Here is a 15,569-nt window from a genome sequence, read left to right as displayed (position 1 = left end):
AGAAGCACGGGGCATAAGATCCGGACGAATATTTGAATAAAAGTTACTCGTCATTTCGAAACTACATAGCTCAATTTCTTCCATGTCTATTTTAAAAGATTTAAACATGCAGAATAAGTATGTTCAATTATTAATGCGAAGGATGCCAGTGTATAACATCAAATTATCGCCTGGATCAATACCAGCCCCTTGATAAGGCGCTTCTGATCATCTCTCCGATACCTATCGTAATTCATTTGGCGCTTTATGTTTGTCCTTCTGTTGCGAACTCACTTCTCCCCTATCGAGTCCATCCTCCATCTCCACGATAAACCTCTCCCACGTTGCTAGCACCCCCTGATAAAACTCGACGTGCTTCTGTGATAAGGCACCTAGAGTATCCCGAAACTCAACGGCTTTGATGCGCTCGAAATCAGCAATTTCTCGAACAACTTCCTCGTCAAACATCTCAGACGTCGTTTTCGAGGTCTCCACCTCACGATTTAGCTCGTCAATACGAACCTCTAGTTTGCGTACACGGTCTCGACGACTTGTCTCATGGTTAAGGCCTCTCATATCTTCCATCTTGGAGCGAATGAAGGAGGCAGGGCTACTTGTGAGGGGGTTTGTCGCGTAGTATGAAGAAGGATTGTTAGTAAGGTTATCGCGCTCTCCAACGGCTTTAGTGCGATAGTCAACAAGGGCTTCATAATCGAGCTGTTTCTGCTCTCGTGTCTTGAGCAGTGTCTTCAAAGAAACAATATACGCTTCCATGTCGCGAAGACTGCCCAGGTAATTCTGATCGGTATGATCTTTCAGTGATTTTATGCCCCGTGTCGTTTCCTCTATTGAGGCAGCGAATATCTGTAATGGAACTTCAAGATCGGGCTCCAATGGCACAAGCTTGCGGAATTGCATTGCAAGTTCGCTATAATCGGTTTCCAAATCACTTTCCCGTCTCGTAACACGGGACACCACTTTTTCAACGTGGCTCAAATCCTCATCAAGCTTGTCCGCTTTTTCTTTCACTTCAATGAATCTCTTATCAGGCTTGTGGACTTTGGTAAATGCGTTTACAAGGGTGTCCGTGAAATTGTCGAAAATTCTACCAGCCCCCTCGGAAGAGCCGGTAGAATTGCGAGATGGCCGCAATCTCATATGTGCATTCCAGTCCGGCGATTCTAGGAATATGGCTAATATAGGAGCACGCCGGAGGACCGGATGTAGGGCAAGCCGCTTGATAAAGCGATGTAAAGACCAGGCACGACGATGTGTAAAGTCAGGGCCGAACCTGTCCCCACGGACATATTCCATCTTGTGTTTGTCCGGAAGGGGTGGTACAGCACATGCTGGATATTCTCTATAGAGTGTTTTATAAAGAAACAGAAAATCGGTGAACCGTCGGCGAACGGTGAAGTCATAACGCTGAAAGGATTTGAAATCGGTCTACGCCAGGACCCATCACAGGCAATCTATGTCAGAAAGAGCAAGTTTCCAGTTTCTAGGGACTTAAGGATGGGTCTGCATGGGAAACAAACAAGGGAGACTAACATGTGTAGTCACAAGGTAGGAAATAAATGCATCCTTGGTGCCATCGTTCTCCTTTAACGGCGTGTCCACTGTACATTCTAACGTTCCATCGAGGCCTGTGAGATAAGTCATGTCTCCAGGCGTGGCCAAAAGCTGATCCTCGCTAGCTAGACTCATGCGTCTGTTGCCATTGACATCATGGCTGGACGGCTCGGTATCTTCAGTATCGGTGTGTATATTCGCGGGGCCAGATGTTTCGCTTTCAGTGTCATTCCTCCATGACACGGAATCGAAGTCATTGTGATCCATCACAGGGTGTTGTTTCCCCAACCACGGCAGGGCCGTTGCGGGCTATGGGTCGCTAATCAAGGCAGGCAGCTGCGATTCAGTGCGGTAGTCGCGGCTTGTCGAGGGTATGTATGCACGGCGTGTGGTTCTCAGCCAGTCCGGACAAAGAGCTTAGATGGTGATAATAATCCTCAATGTTTCCTCGTTGCTCTCTCTCCAGCAGCTTCAAGTCTAGGTTAACAGCTGATGAGTTAATCCGGCTTGGGGAGTTAACTACGTAGTTGAGCTGACTGAGAGTTCACGTGCTCCCAAGCGTGGCTGGAGAATTTTAAAACGCGAAACAACAGCGCGTTCTTCTCTGTTTCTTTTAATCCATCTCAGCAGTCCATGGCAGATTCCACTATGTTTGCAAATGTCCATGCATTATCTCACCAGTCTGAGTTGCATACATTCATCAATAAACAATGGCAATTTGCAGAGAAACCGAACTTCATTAAAGGATAGCCATTATGAGGCCTTCAGCTAAAGCACAGGATTGACCGACCCATTGCCAACACCCATCACACACGGAGACTTGGAAACCCATATTACCCGTTCTTTTTGAGAAAAACATCGACCTATCGCAGTATGGCGCCGTGGATATCGTTGGTAAGACGGTAGGCAGAAAGCGAGGTAATTGCACCGGGAAATGCTTGAAAGAGGCAAGTTGCTATTCGCTGGGGATATTTTTTTTGGTTTTATATTTTCGATCGAGCGACACTAGTTCCGATTAAAGAAGTTCGTTGAAAAATGTCAGACGCATCGAGGATGTTCAGCGAACAAAACGCCATTCGCTCAAGCTTTACGCGAGCTGCAACTTGGCATCTGGACTGGAGACCCTGACTTTCAGACAGAGCATGTCCTTGCCGGACCTGGTCCTCAACAACGCAAGAGTTGCCGCCAAATTGCTTTTGTCCAAGATCGAGCTGTGGGGAAACGCCACCACATGGCTGCCAGGGCCGCCGAGGTCCCATTCGACATAGAGGCCGTCGAACGCGTATCCTTCAGTGATTTCCGGGGCTCTAGCGTACACTTCGTTCTGGATCTGGCTGAGGAGTTGCGCGTGGGACCCATGCGCGTCAATGAGGATGGGGGTCGAGGTGAGCGCGTTGATGCGGAGCATGATTGCAATGGGAGACTCGGCGAAGTGGTGGATTCTCGCCATGCTGAGAGATTGCGTACCGGCAAAGAGGATTGATTGACTGATGGCGGAGATGCGATGGTTCTTCGAGCACAGGGAGCTGGAGGGGCTGCTAACGAAAGACTTGACACGTAGCTGGGTTGGGTGGAAAACACACGGAATAGCCTGAGCTTGAGGAACACCGCTTATGACTCGCCTTGCGGGGGGTCACCTGCGCGTCGGTGTATGTATGTATGTACACCGAGTTGGCTTTCCAGATCAGGCACGAGAGCCCCAGCCGAGTTCCCGTGACCTCACCGCCCAACGCAAACACCCAGAGGCTTCGGGCCTGTGTTCTCCATAGCCATGTATATTTCTGGAGTCAACCATACGATTCTCGCTGAGCTCTCCCGAGCGGTACCTACCCCTCACGTGTGGCCGGGTACCGCCGCTCCTTGGCAGCAAGTGGGGGAGGCCCGGGCCTAGATTGGCTGGCCGCTGGTGCGGGGCTGAGCAAACCGGAATAACATATAGCCGAACGACAGTCATACTACGATGACTAAGCTACTATTGAGCCAAGACTTTTGACATTCAATGTTTTCCTGGTTCCTTCCTATTTACTTATATACTAGAAGAAAAGTGTCACAAATTCTATCAAGTGATATCAGGTCAATGCCCCCGAAAAAAGCAGACTAAAAATTTTGGGCATGCTAATGTCCTTAAAACGCCAGGATATTTTCCCCAAATGAAAAGAATGAAGCTAAAAATATTATTAAGAGCTAGTCGTATGAGGCTCTCCACTTCCTCCCGATTTCTCATTCCACTTGGGTTCCGTGTGGCTTGGGCTTTCCTCGTCACCGCTTTCGTCATCATCGTAATAAGGCTTTTCTCCGTCCTCGCTTCCACTGAAAATTTCTTCGTCGCTTTCCCCAGCAAACGCGTCGTATAACTCACCACCCCGGCGTCGTCTTTGTGGATTCTTCTTGCCAGCTGCCGCGGCCACAGCTCCACTAAGCGGAGCCTCTTCGTCATCCTCAACGACCATCTCAAACTCGTAGTCATCGCGGGGGTTATTGCGTAGGCGCTTCCGATGTTGGACTACGAAGTAAATTCCCAATGCAACGCAGAAGGTGAAGATGAGAGCAACAGACCCATAGATCCAGATTTGAGTGCTCTTGGAAACTCCGAATGTGGGGAAAGGTGATGGGAGGAAGTTATCTGCAAGTGTGCTATTCCCTGTTGCCGTCGCTGTTGGTGTCGCCGTCGGTGTGCTGGGCGACGGAGAAACTTGGTTAGTGGGTTTAGCGTTGATGGGGCGATGAATGTGGTCGGTTGGCGTTTGCGTCGCGGCGTTGGTCGCAGTGGGCATAAGAATACTGGTGGTCGCGACCTGAGATGCAACTTCGCTGGTGTCGTGGTCGTGGTCATCGGCAGCTGGTAGCGGATGAAGTTTCTGTTTCTTTCCGTCAATGGCTTCTCCCCAAAGCGTGAGCTGCCAATCCACAAACACGCCAGTGTGTTCATTGACTTCAGTATCCTTGACGATAATCGTCCACTTTCCCTTGCCATCTTCACCCCTATAAAATCAATTAGCAACTAAGCACATAATTGCAAAGCGTAGGACCTTTCTCACCAGTGAGCAACGGACATAAATGTCCAATCAACATATCCCTTTCTTTCGTAGTCCGCGCTTCTGCTTACGCTCAGGTGGCTGACAACACCGCTGGGGCTAAGAAGTTCGACGCTCAAATCGCCACGGCGTGTATGGTTGACGTTCATGGTAACGGTAATATGCTCAATGCGCTCAAGGTTACTCTTTTTCAGCTTATCTGCAGTGACTTCAAACGAGCTTGCAAGGCCATGTGAGCCCTGAGGAACTTCATGCTGTACCATTAACCAAGGTGAACGAAGCCACGCCTGAGGCTTAACCAGTTTCCAAGTCTTTGCCAAATCAACCACAGCATACGCATCAACTTTTCCATATCCAAAATCATGACTGAACTTTTTGCCGATCGCCGTTGTTTGCCACCCTGGACTATTCAGATTGATTGGAATCGCAGTTTCAACAATTAGGTATTGTATATCCCGCCATGTGAGATCTGGGCGTACACTAAGAGCAAGGGCGACTACCCCAACCACGAGGGGTCCGGCAGCGGAGGTGCCACCATGCCTGTTGGAGCAAGTGTCCAAGCCAACATCAGTCGTGGAGATGGCGCCGTTGCCACCGCTGCTATATGTCACAACTAACTGTGCAGAGCATGACTCGGAGTAGTATGGGTGGCGGTCTTCTTGATCGATAGCACCGACAGTGATACTGTAGATGCTGTTCGTGTATCCATCAAAGTTGCAGTTGTCCCCACTTGCAGCTCCATTCCCAGCAGCAAAGACATATATTGAACCCTTGCCGCCTCGGCCTTTCTGGACGCCATTGACCATAGCACGTCGAATGAGGAGGCCAGGAGCATCCATTGTTGCGCCATTATCGACGGGACCCCAAGAGCAAGAGTATATCTGATTCTTCTGGTATGCGTAGTTGATGGCTGCAGCTTCGTCTTCATCGGAGAGGGGCTTCGATAAGATTCGGATACCCGCAACTTTTCCGCCGTAGGCCACGCCAACGCCGCAAATATTGTTCTTGACAGCGGCAACTTCTCCAGCACAACGGGTTCCATGTTTATCATCGACAAGCCGAGGTTTCGGCTCCTTCCCTTTGTCATTAAAATCGTAAGAGCCTTCTTCAAAGTAGTTTTCCTTGAGATCATGGCTATACATATCTAGACCATCGTCAACGATTGCTGTAATAGTGCCGTTGCCAGTAACTCCGTCTAGCCAGAGCCCTGTCACATTCAGGTCATGACCGGGCTGCTCAGTATTGAAAAGGTGCCACTGGTTTCCAAAAATTGGATCTTTGATCATGAGCTGGCCGGCAATCTGCTGCTGCCTCGCGATTGCGGCGGCTTCTCCTCGGGACTGTTCTGAGCGCCTGGGTTCCAATACGGCCACCGACGGCGGCGGAGGTGGTACCCTCTTTGCCAGTCGTTGCCTCAAGACCAATTTTTCTGAATGAAGAATGCCATCTAGTCCATTGTCATCACCTCCTGCAGGATCGAGGTGGCGTTTCCTTCGTCTTGACCGCAAGTTATCGAGCAGATTATCCAGGCTCGTCCCTCTCTTCTTCGCAAATGAAAATGTATAATGGTCCTCTAATTCTCCTATTTGCCCTTCATTCCTTGCTCCTAATAGCTGAGCAACTTGGTCTGGGGATGACGATCTTCGAAGGTGAACGGCAATATAATCACGGCTCTCGTGGTCGCGCGGGGCGAGACTCGAGGAGGAGAAGGAGATGAAGAGTGAAACAGCACCGAGCAGTGATAGAAGCCTCATGATTCACAGAAAGGAAAGTGCACACGATGTCGTTGTCGATGTGTGGCTGGATGGCGGTGCCAGGCTAGTGTAGGTCTGGGGCGGAGGAGTTGTCGGAAGGCCAGCTTGTTATGAAAGGAGCGGCGATATATAGATAAATAAAAATGACAGTTCGCAGGGGAGAACTTAGTTATTATCGAGTAAGCCCAAGAAGACTACCCGCTGCATCCTACCCTTGATGTGGTGCAGAGGACGCGCGTGTTGGCTAAGTGAAGAGGTGGCGGCGAGAGGGCGAAGTTAAGTAGTTAGTTAAAGTGACACGCTGGCTGAAAACGGACTCCCACAAGCCCGGTGATGGCAACGCAGGCAGCAGAGCGCCCTCTGTCCGATGAACGAGCAGCAAATCAGACCTGCGGCAAGGTCAAGGGGCACAGATCCATCAGTCGAGAAACTGGAAGCGTTAGGGAAGTGGGCGTCGATGCAGGCTGGCTTGCAGTGCCAAGCGCGATCGATCCTGAACTGGCTGAAGGATCACAACTCTGTCGCTACGGAGTACGAAGTACTTTCTCGACTTACGGAGTACTAACCAGTTACTTGACTAGTGCGCGGGAGAGGCCTGGACGGCCGGCGGCCTCGCATGAATTCAAGAATAGCTTCGAGATTCGAGGCCATCCAGCGGCAGCCGCATTAGCCTTTGTTTCATTGCTATTATGGAATAATGTTTCCTCCGCCACTCCGTGCTCCGTCTTATTTAACTAGTTACAGTAAGTCTGTTACAGCCAGGAGACACTCCCAACTACACCAGCAGCCCATCTCTACCTCCCAGGGAGTGCCAGAAGAACCTCTCGACGGGCAATTATGTCACAGCCTCTTCAAATACTACAATAAATATTCCGCTGGCTGGCCTAAATATTGCTTTTTTTAGGTTTGCCTGTGTTCCCCTGTAAGGCCAATGTTAGAGCGAGCCCAAGCGGCTTGGAGGCTCTGGGCACGGGTTTCACTGTTGCTGGATGCTCCTCGAAACCCAGTGTGGTTGTATACTTGACACGCCGTATGTAGAACTTAAGCCCTACAGCAAAGCTTTTGGCAACGAGCTTAATATCGTTGGATTTGCAGTGCGGATCAAATATATCATGCAGAGGCTGGGCGAGGGCAACCACTGATGATGAGACTGCCTATCACATCAGGCCGGTTTGCTTCGATTCGCATTAAATCTGCGGGCAAACAACGGTAGTGACCAAGGAAAGCTTCACCATTACATTTGGAATTGTCAAACGACCCTACAGAAGAGGCCTCTATTGTCAATGCGATTCGGCATCAGGAAACGACAAGGGTTTCAATCCTCCAGGGCAGCGTAACGGTGCCTGAAGCAGAGGTACCCACGATAAAACGCCTCATCAAAGCAGGACTTGCCTTTTTGGCTTCCCGAATAGCCTAGAAAGACGGCTCGCAACTTAATCGGGACCATCGAGAGCCAGCTGAGACTGCTTATAGCTGGTGCGAGACGCGGCAAAGGCTTGACCGCCTCCCATTGTGGTAAGGGGGACGTATCATCGCTGCATTGAAGCCGGATTTAGCTGTGGGCCACGGCGGAGTCTCCGTCCGGGCCTGGCGCGGGAGGATAAAAATCTATGCGAACTGCAGTTGGATCAAAATGATTGAGACATCATCTGTTATGCAGAACACGCAAACAAGGGCAGCATATGGCCCTGCTCGGCGAGTTAGGAAACGTTTAGAAGCAAAGAGAGGATGTAGTAATACGAGCGCTTGTGGTTTTCTGGCTCACATTTTCTGTGCAGCACGGCCGTTGAGCCGTTTTCTATCGAGCACAGACTGAGAGAGCCAATGCAACCATAGCTCACAGCACCTCCTTGTGTCTGCAGATAATCTGTCTTCCCCAGCCCAGTGCTGGCTGGCACATTGCCTTCGCAGGCAGTGGTGTTGCTGCTTGCGCGGTTGGGCACGATCCCCTGCAACGGCCATCATTGGCGTTGACCACCCAGCCACCCGACTCGGCCAACCGCCGCGCAAAACGTGCATGTGTGTCGACCACGCCCAGAGCAGTGCACGACACTGCTAGGATACGATGCAGGCTTCTCTCTCCTCGAAGCCTGCGTCTTCACTGCCTGGGAGCCTGCGCACGGCTGCTCGAGAGCTTCGCTGTCCATCCTCCACAGGCCCGGCGGCCGCCTTATCTTATCGGATGTGACGCGCAGAGCCCAACGGCGCCAACACGGTCAAGCGAGGCCGTTTCTTCACACCGCAGTTCCACGAAACCAGTCTGTCTTCACTTTGCGTACGACTCCTTATTTTTACCCGTTGGATGCGCCGGGTAAGCTGTGTTGTCGTTTTGACGCTATCTCAGGGGCACAATTGAGGTTGCTGACGAGATCTAGTATCCATTTCTCGAGCTCAACCTCTCCCTTTCTCCTATATTGATATAGTCGTCGAAGAACATAGACAAGCCCACCGTGAGACTCGACCGCGTCTCATTACTAGAAGCTATTATCGAGCTGCATGGGCTCGACAGGGTGCTGGAAAACGAAAAACTACTCCATATACTACATTCACTACGGGGCATAACTAGACATAAGGTATGTCTTCAAATTTTCAATAAAAAAGCGTGTCGCCAGCTCACCGAATAGTCATGGCTTCACGGCGAAGGGCAGGCTCGATCTCGCAAGCGCCCATGGACGCAAAGTCGTACCCAAGGGCTGTTCAACCTCGATATGTCGAAAATCAAGATGACGAGAGCTTACCGCCGGGCCCAGAAATACTTATTATACGTGGAAACTCAAATGGACGCGCTCGAGGCTCTACAACTTCGAGCTCATTCGCTGAGAGAGCCAAAAATCTACCCCCAGAGCGCCAACTTCCTAATCCCCCTCTCACCGACTCAATAGATAATATCCAAAGGTCCATATCAATGCCAGCAGCCGCAATTAAAGCAAATACAACAGAATCGCGATCCCCGCAGACTCGGCTTTCCAAAAATGAAGAATATGAGCTTCCTTCCGCTACTCAATCTTCTCCCCATCCACAGTCCAGCGAGCAAGTCATAACCAGGACCAATTCGCAGGCTACCTCAAAGAAAGATGATGCAAAGAGACGAGATCGTGACTGGGCACCGGCGCGATCCCCATTGCAAAAACTCGAGGTAACGCTGAATGATATCAGCAAAGAAGAAAAACGCGCAAGGATCGAGGAGGCAGAAATGCTCCTGAAAGAAGCTAAAGCTGGACGGAAAAATCGTCTCGCAGTTCGTGATGTGCGCGAAACGCCCAAAGTACACGAAGCAGGCCAGCAAAAGAGAGATATCCCTCGACCAGCTGCCCTGGAGGATACTGGCATTTCAAGAAGCACTAGTTCACGAAATAAAGAATCGGTGCAACATAGAGCTACGGCAGAAACATCGAAGCCTGAGCCTAGGGAAGCCTTAGTAGACCGCGATAGTAACGACTACCAAGACGAAGTAGTCGCTCAGCGTGAACTAATACCGAATACTGCTGGAGATCGGAGACCATTCCAACCAGCCCAGGGCAACTCAAAAGCCCCCGATATGAGCTTTGATCAGTTCATGGCTGGCGACGTCGAATATTCCTCGTCACAGCGGCAGAAGTTACAACCCTCTGCAAATCAATTTAGGTCTCAAAGCCTATCTGCCAGCAAGAGTCCGTGGATGCAAGCACCGCAATCCGCTGCTCCCCCATCGAAAGCAGGCGCCCCTGTACATAGAAGCAATAGTAAAAAACTTCAAAAACCTATGCCTCGTGAGCTTATGGACCGATTTGCCCCAGAAGCCTCTACAAACGTTCCAATATATGGAGCTCAGGAACATAACTATGAAGATTCTCCTGAGGCTGATGTCCCTACCCCAAGAGCCGAAATCGAGCCTGAGACTGACATCAAAAGCTCAATAAGACAGAAGAAAGTTGACCCAGTATATCCTAGTCTGGCCACCGTCAGCACTGATGGTCCATCGGACGATCTAGATTCCGCAGCAGGGGAGAAAAAGACAGAAAGCAGGCAGAAGCGCATGTCTGTTACATTTGCTGTTCCCCCACCCACTCCGCCTCCCCTAGATGAATGGAGAAGCGCTACTGTTTGTAGACTGCCTGCAGATCATTTGAACCTGCATCATTTTGATGCTTCAAAGGCATGGTGGGAAGGGGGCGGCTCAGGAAGACGAAAGAGAAGTCAGTCAATAGCTAACGACGCTCCACTTGCTTCACCTAAGATCAAGAGTATGTCTACACATTTCTATGATACATTGAGACTTATTCAATCAGAGAGTTAATAACTTTAATATAGGGAACGTCGCGTTCGATCCTCCACTACATTTAAGATGCGGTCCTCTCCTTCGGTTTACTGGTATTAAGAATGACCGTATTGACACCCGTGTGGGGCCTATCGAAAGAGAATTCTGGAAAGGTAGCATCATGATAGCTACCAAGGATTCTGTTTCTTCATATACCGTTCCACCCACTCTCCGAATATTCTCTCAACCTCGGGACCTGCTTCCTCCTCCTCCGGCAGAAATTCGATCTGAGCACGGGGAGCAACTAGCCCCGGAATACGTTGACCCTATTGCTGGGCTCACGAAACTTGGGAGAAATGGAAAACTGCTTTATGTTAAGCCAGTCGATCATATTGAAGAAGGCAGAGATCTTTGTTTTGTAGAGAACGAGGATGGGCTGTTCGAAGACTCTCCCATCCCATTGGATTATAGCGCCAGTCATCAGGTCAGTAAGTCGCCTGACGCGCGGATCAAAGAGACAGATGGAGAGTCTTTTGGGAGATACAAAGAAGTGAAGGGATTCCGACTATACGCTGATTCAGCAAGAGATGTGACCTTTTGGCGCTTTAACCTGGAAATCGAGCTTGGAAAGAAACAAGAGCATATCGCGTACCGTATTAACCAGGGCTCTGCCCAAGGCTTCTGGGTTCCAGCGAAAGGCCAGGCAATGAATATAATGTTCTACAGTGGTAATTGCTTTAGTGCCACTGTTGATACAGACAAATTCAGCGGACCCGATCCGCTATGGCGAGATGCTCTCAATGTTCATCAAACACGACCATTCCACGTCATGATAGGCGGCGGATCGCAGATTTACAATGACGCAGTAGCTTCCAAGACTACACATTTCCAGGCCTGGCTGGATATAAAATCTAAATACGAAAAATTCCAGCACGCTTTCAATCTAGACATAAAAGCCGAACTTGAAGATTTTTATTTAGAGAATTATTTACAGTGGTTTTCACAGGGTCTTTTTGGCATGGCTAACTCTCAGATCCCGATGGTCAACATGTGGGATGATCACGATATAGTTGCTGGGTTTGGATCTTACCCCGATGATTTCATGAACACGCCTGTGTTTTCTGGGCTTGGGAACATTGCATTCAAATACTATTTACTTTTCCAACACCAGAGCGTCCTAGAGGAGACACACTTGAATGAACCAAGTTGGATTTTGGGACCTACTCCTGGTCCTTTCATTCACCATCAAAGTCGAAGTATTTTAATGCATTTGGGAAAGCGGGTTGCACTTTTGGCAGTAGACTGTCGAACAGAACGCACTGTAAGTGCTAGATCGGGAAATTTATTATCGCTTTAACTAACAATTTTTCCAGAAATATGATATTCTAAGCGACGCCACTTACGATTTGATTTGGGGCCGATGCCACCAGGAAATTATGAAAGGGGAAACAAAGCATCTTCTAGTGCTAATTTCACTTCCTGTGGCCTATCCAAGGATGGTGTGTACTGCTGTTTGCTTCAAGGGGTTGTGGCGAGTGCTGACAGGGTTATAGGCGTGGCTTGAAAACATGACGAGCAAGGTTATAGATCCGGTCCGGTCCCTTAGTAAGGTGGGTTTGTTTGGGAGCTCTGAGAACAGGGTGGGTAATGGTGCAGAGTCCCTGGATGATCACTGGACTGCGAAGCTGCATAAACTCGAACGAAAGTGGTTGATAGAAGATCTTCAAGAGCTTGCAGCCCAGAAGTCTGTTCGAATCACTATTTTAGGGTGCGTACTCCGTTTACACATTTCCATTCTGGATTCTTCTAATTTCTGACTCCTATTATTTGTTGCAGAGGGGATGCAAACTTGGCAGCGATGGGACAATTTTATGCGGACCCAAAGCTCGAGATCCCTAAAGACATGGATTATCGATATATGCCAAACGTGGTATCATCGCCGATTGTCAATGCACCGGTTCCAGATATCATGAGTGATGCACTCAATCGCCGAAACAAGGTCCACCATGTTGACACAAAAACAATGGAAGACATGCGGCCGATATTTACACATGATGTCGACGGCAAACCGAGAAATAACAAGCGGCTTCTGCCGAGAAGGAATTGGTGTTGCATCCGAGAATACGCTCCAGGTTTGTTGCACGCATCATTAACTATATTACAAACATGAGAAGCTCTGGATTCGAGATCTGACCGCTAAAATAGGTTCAACGCCCGCCCACACGCCTTCAGAGCCAAGCACCCCGGATCATCCCAGAGTGGGGAACCTTGCAAGGTCTCTATCGCTTTCTCGTGGAGAAGGCCGCAGCTTTGGAAGAAGTTTCTCCATCTCCCGTCGCTTTTCCCTGCGGGGCCCACCGCCCTCAAAGGGTGCCGACCAGATAGTCTCGGTTCCGCAAAATACCACAAAGGAGGCCGTGCCACGACCGTTGGAACACGGGGATGGCTATTTCCCGCCACAGCCAATACGTCCGCAATCGGACGAGGCTGGGCACGAACCAAGGCCAGGCGACTTCATTCGACGGCGTACAGACCTCAGCGTCAGGGACGTCAAACAAGCACTCCGACAAGGAAGCGATATGCATCATTTCATCAACCTTGAGGGTGGCTTGGACATCACGCTGAACTGCGAAGTCAGCTCCACCGACCCTGCAGGCATCACGACACCGTACAGGGTCCTGGTGCCTGCATTGGCGTTCGATGGCGAATTCGAACCTAGCATCCCTCTCCAGAAGAAAAGATGGTGGATGATCGGGCCGAAGCGGGCAGAGGCAGGGCAGCAGAATCGAGACAATTTGAGCGACGACGAGTACGACGATCGCCCGGTCCCGGATGCAGACAGACCCTACAGCGACGGCCCAGCGCAGGGGAAACAGGGCCCGTCGCCTCCCCCCGACGGCGTGGAGCAGGGATACAGCGGTGTGGACGCATACAAGCCGAAGAAAAGGCGGTTTGGGCTTTTTTGAAACTGGCATGAATCCCCTGGACCGCGTCGCATTTGTTTCTTGCTTTGTTTGAGCCGGCTTCTGAGTGTTTTGGCATTTTTGATTTGTACAGCTGGCGGGCCGCCCTCCGTGTGTTGCAATTTCAGATCCCCGTAGTATTAATCATGCGTGTGTACGAGTATACCCCTGGTTAGGTTGCGAGCAAATGATAAGGTTCTCTTCGGCGCGTTTGAGCCCTCGAGAAATGATTTGCAGAGTGGAGATTGATCTTCTCCCAAGGCCAGTTACTGTAGCATCTACCCTCGCGCGCAAGAGACCGCAGACGCCCTTCATTTCGCGAGGCCTCGATTTGCTCTCGCAAACGCCGCCATTTGTAAGCCCAGACGCTGTCTTGCGGTCCAGCCCCAGCCTGCTCGCCGCCATATAACCACCACGCGCTCGCCCTACCCTAGCCGTTTCACCCCCGCAATACCTTCAAGCTGTTTTCCTCACTCTTCCGCCGTCGCGCCTGTGCTTCTGTCCGCTCTGGTGTCGGCTTCTCCATTGCTGCTGCAGCATCTCTTCAACAGCGGACGGCATCTCCAGGACCTGCGGGCGTTGCGCTGCAGTCGTCGAGCGTCAAGACCCATCTCCAGCACAGGATGGCGCATTCCAAAGTGATCAGTGAGTCGTGCGGAGCTGCTGGACCCCGGTTTCCGCTGCCCGGTTGATGGCATCAAGGCTAACGTGCGTGTGTTTGCGCTGAAAAAGTCATCGGCTCCGGCCCCGCCGCCCACACCGCCGCCATCTATCTGTCGCGTGCAGAGCTGAAACCCGTTCTCTATGAGGGTATGCTTGCCAATGGCACTGCAGCTGGTGGCCAATTGACCACGACGACGGACGTTGAGAACTTCCCCGGGTTCCCCGCCGGCGTTGGAGGTATCGAGCTTATGACCAAAATGCGTGAGCAATCCGTTCGATTTGGAACCGAAATCATCACAGAAACCATTACAAAGGTGGACTTGTCCAGCCGGCCTTTTAAGCTGTGGAAAGAGTGGTCTGATGGCCCCGACGATGCGCCCGCACACACCGCAGATGCCCTCATCATTGCTACAGGTGCCAATGCGCGCCGGCTAGACCTCCCGGGCGAGGACAAGTACTGGCAAAATGGAATCAGTGCTTGTGCTGTGTGCGATGGTGCGGTGCCTATTTTCCGAAACAAACCCCTCTTCGTGATCGGTGGAGGAGACTCCGCCGCCGAAGAGGCCATGTTCTTGACCAAGTATGGTAGCAACGTCACTGTGCTTGTGCGCAAGGACAAACTACGAGCTAGCAAGACCATGGCTACCCGATTATTAAACCATCCCAAGGTCGTGGTCAAATTTCACACTGTAGCGGTGGAAGCTCAGGGTGAACCCGGGCCCCGCGGCTTGATGACCCATTTGAAGGTTAAAAATGTCGTTTCGGGTGAAGAGGAAGTTCTTCCTGCCAACGGACTGTTCTATGCTGTTGGACATGAACCCGCTACCTCTTTGGTGAAAGGCCAAATTGAGACCGACTCTGATGGATATATTGCCACTAGACCAGGCACTAGCTACACGAGTGTTGAAGGTGTGTTTGCTGCAGGAGACGTTCAAGATAAGAGATACAGACAAGCCATCACCAGTGCAGGTACGTTCTCATGCCCTATCCAGGCCCATGGTATTCTGAGTGTGACATTGACACGTTTATATAGGATCTGGCTGCATTGCTGCCCTGGAAGCTGAAAAGTACATTGCTGATTTAGAGGATATCCCTGAACCTGCCGTTGCATCTACCATCCAGCAATCGGCGACCCAGGAGGATCATCAAAAAGAAGAAAATGCACCCGCTTCGCTGGAATACAAATCTAATCCTTTACTCTAGATCATTCGCGACAATTAGCTCTCGTTCTGATAGAATGTCATTTTATGTATAGAGATTCCTGGGGAATTTTCTGGGGGGTTGCAACGGTCGCCATTGCTTGGGGTTATGTTCTGATCAAATTGGAAAACTACTAGACTATGCCAAATGATAACAATTTATTGAT

The 15,569-nt window shown here is 50.4% G+C and overlaps 5 protein-coding genes across 5 annotated transcripts; 2 read left to right on the top strand and 3 right to left on the bottom strand.

Moving 5' to 3' along the window:
- Positions 1 to 222: 222 nt before the first annotated feature.
- Positions 223 to 1,818, bottom strand: SNX4 (intercellular trafficking and secretion; the record flags this gene model as incomplete). Its single annotated transcript, XM_049254727.1, has 2 exons — positions 223 to 1,425; positions 1,531 to 1,818. The coding sequence occupies 2 exons, from the start codon at positions 1,816 to 1,818 to the stop codon at positions 223 to 225; spliced, it is 1,491 nt and encodes a 496-aa protein (XP_049106244.1).
- Positions 1,819 to 2,638: 820 nt separating this feature from the next.
- LOZ57_005699 (uncharacterized protein) lies at positions 2,639 to 2,959 on the bottom strand (the record flags this gene model as incomplete). The annotated part of the gene is made up of 1 exon (XM_049254726.1): positions 2,639 to 2,959. The coding sequence occupies one exon, from the start codon at positions 2,957 to 2,959 to the stop codon at positions 2,639 to 2,641; it is 321 nt and encodes a 106-aa protein (XP_049106243.1).
- Positions 2,960 to 3,728: 769 nt separating this feature from the next.
- On the bottom strand, positions 3,729 to 6,340 carry KEX2 (pheromone processing endoprotease; the record flags this gene model as incomplete). The annotated part of the gene is made up of 2 exons (XM_049254725.1): positions 3,729 to 4,533; positions 4,590 to 6,340. The coding sequence occupies 2 exons, from the start codon at positions 6,338 to 6,340 to the stop codon at positions 3,729 to 3,731; spliced, it is 2,556 nt and encodes an 851-aa protein (XP_049106242.1).
- A 2,626-nt stretch (positions 6,341 to 8,966) lies between these two features.
- LOZ57_005697 (uncharacterized protein) lies at positions 8,967 to 13,543 on the top strand (the record flags this gene model as incomplete). The annotated part of the gene is made up of 6 exons (XM_049254724.1): positions 8,967 to 10,563; positions 10,631 to 11,898; positions 11,951 to 12,076; positions 12,131 to 12,345; positions 12,414 to 12,709; positions 12,783 to 13,543. 6 exons carry the CDS (start codon positions 8,967 to 8,969, stop codon positions 13,541 to 13,543), a joined length of 4,263 nt encoding a protein of 1,420 aa, XP_049106241.1.
- A 620-nt stretch (positions 13,544 to 14,163) lies between these two features.
- Positions 14,164 to 15,406, top strand: TRR1 (thioredoxin-disulfide reductase; the record flags this gene model as incomplete). Its single annotated transcript, XM_049254723.1, has 3 exons — positions 14,164 to 14,185; positions 14,273 to 15,172; positions 15,237 to 15,406. The coding sequence occupies 3 exons, from the start codon at positions 14,164 to 14,166 to the stop codon at positions 15,404 to 15,406; spliced, it is 1,092 nt and encodes a 363-aa protein (XP_049106240.1).
- Between the last annotated feature and the right edge of the window lie 163 nt (positions 15,407 to 15,569).

Source organism: Ophidiomyces ophidiicola (assembly GCF_022830035.1).
Source record: "Ophidiomyces ophidiicola strain CBS 122913 chromosome Unknown scaffold_31, whole genome shotgun sequence".
NCBI classification, from domain to species: Eukaryota; Fungi; Ascomycota; class Eurotiomycetes; order Onygenales; family Onygenaceae; genus Ophidiomyces; species Ophidiomyces ophidiicola.
The sequence above is the reverse complement of the archived record's forward strand: the minus strand, read 5'-3'. Positions and strand labels throughout refer to the sequence as shown.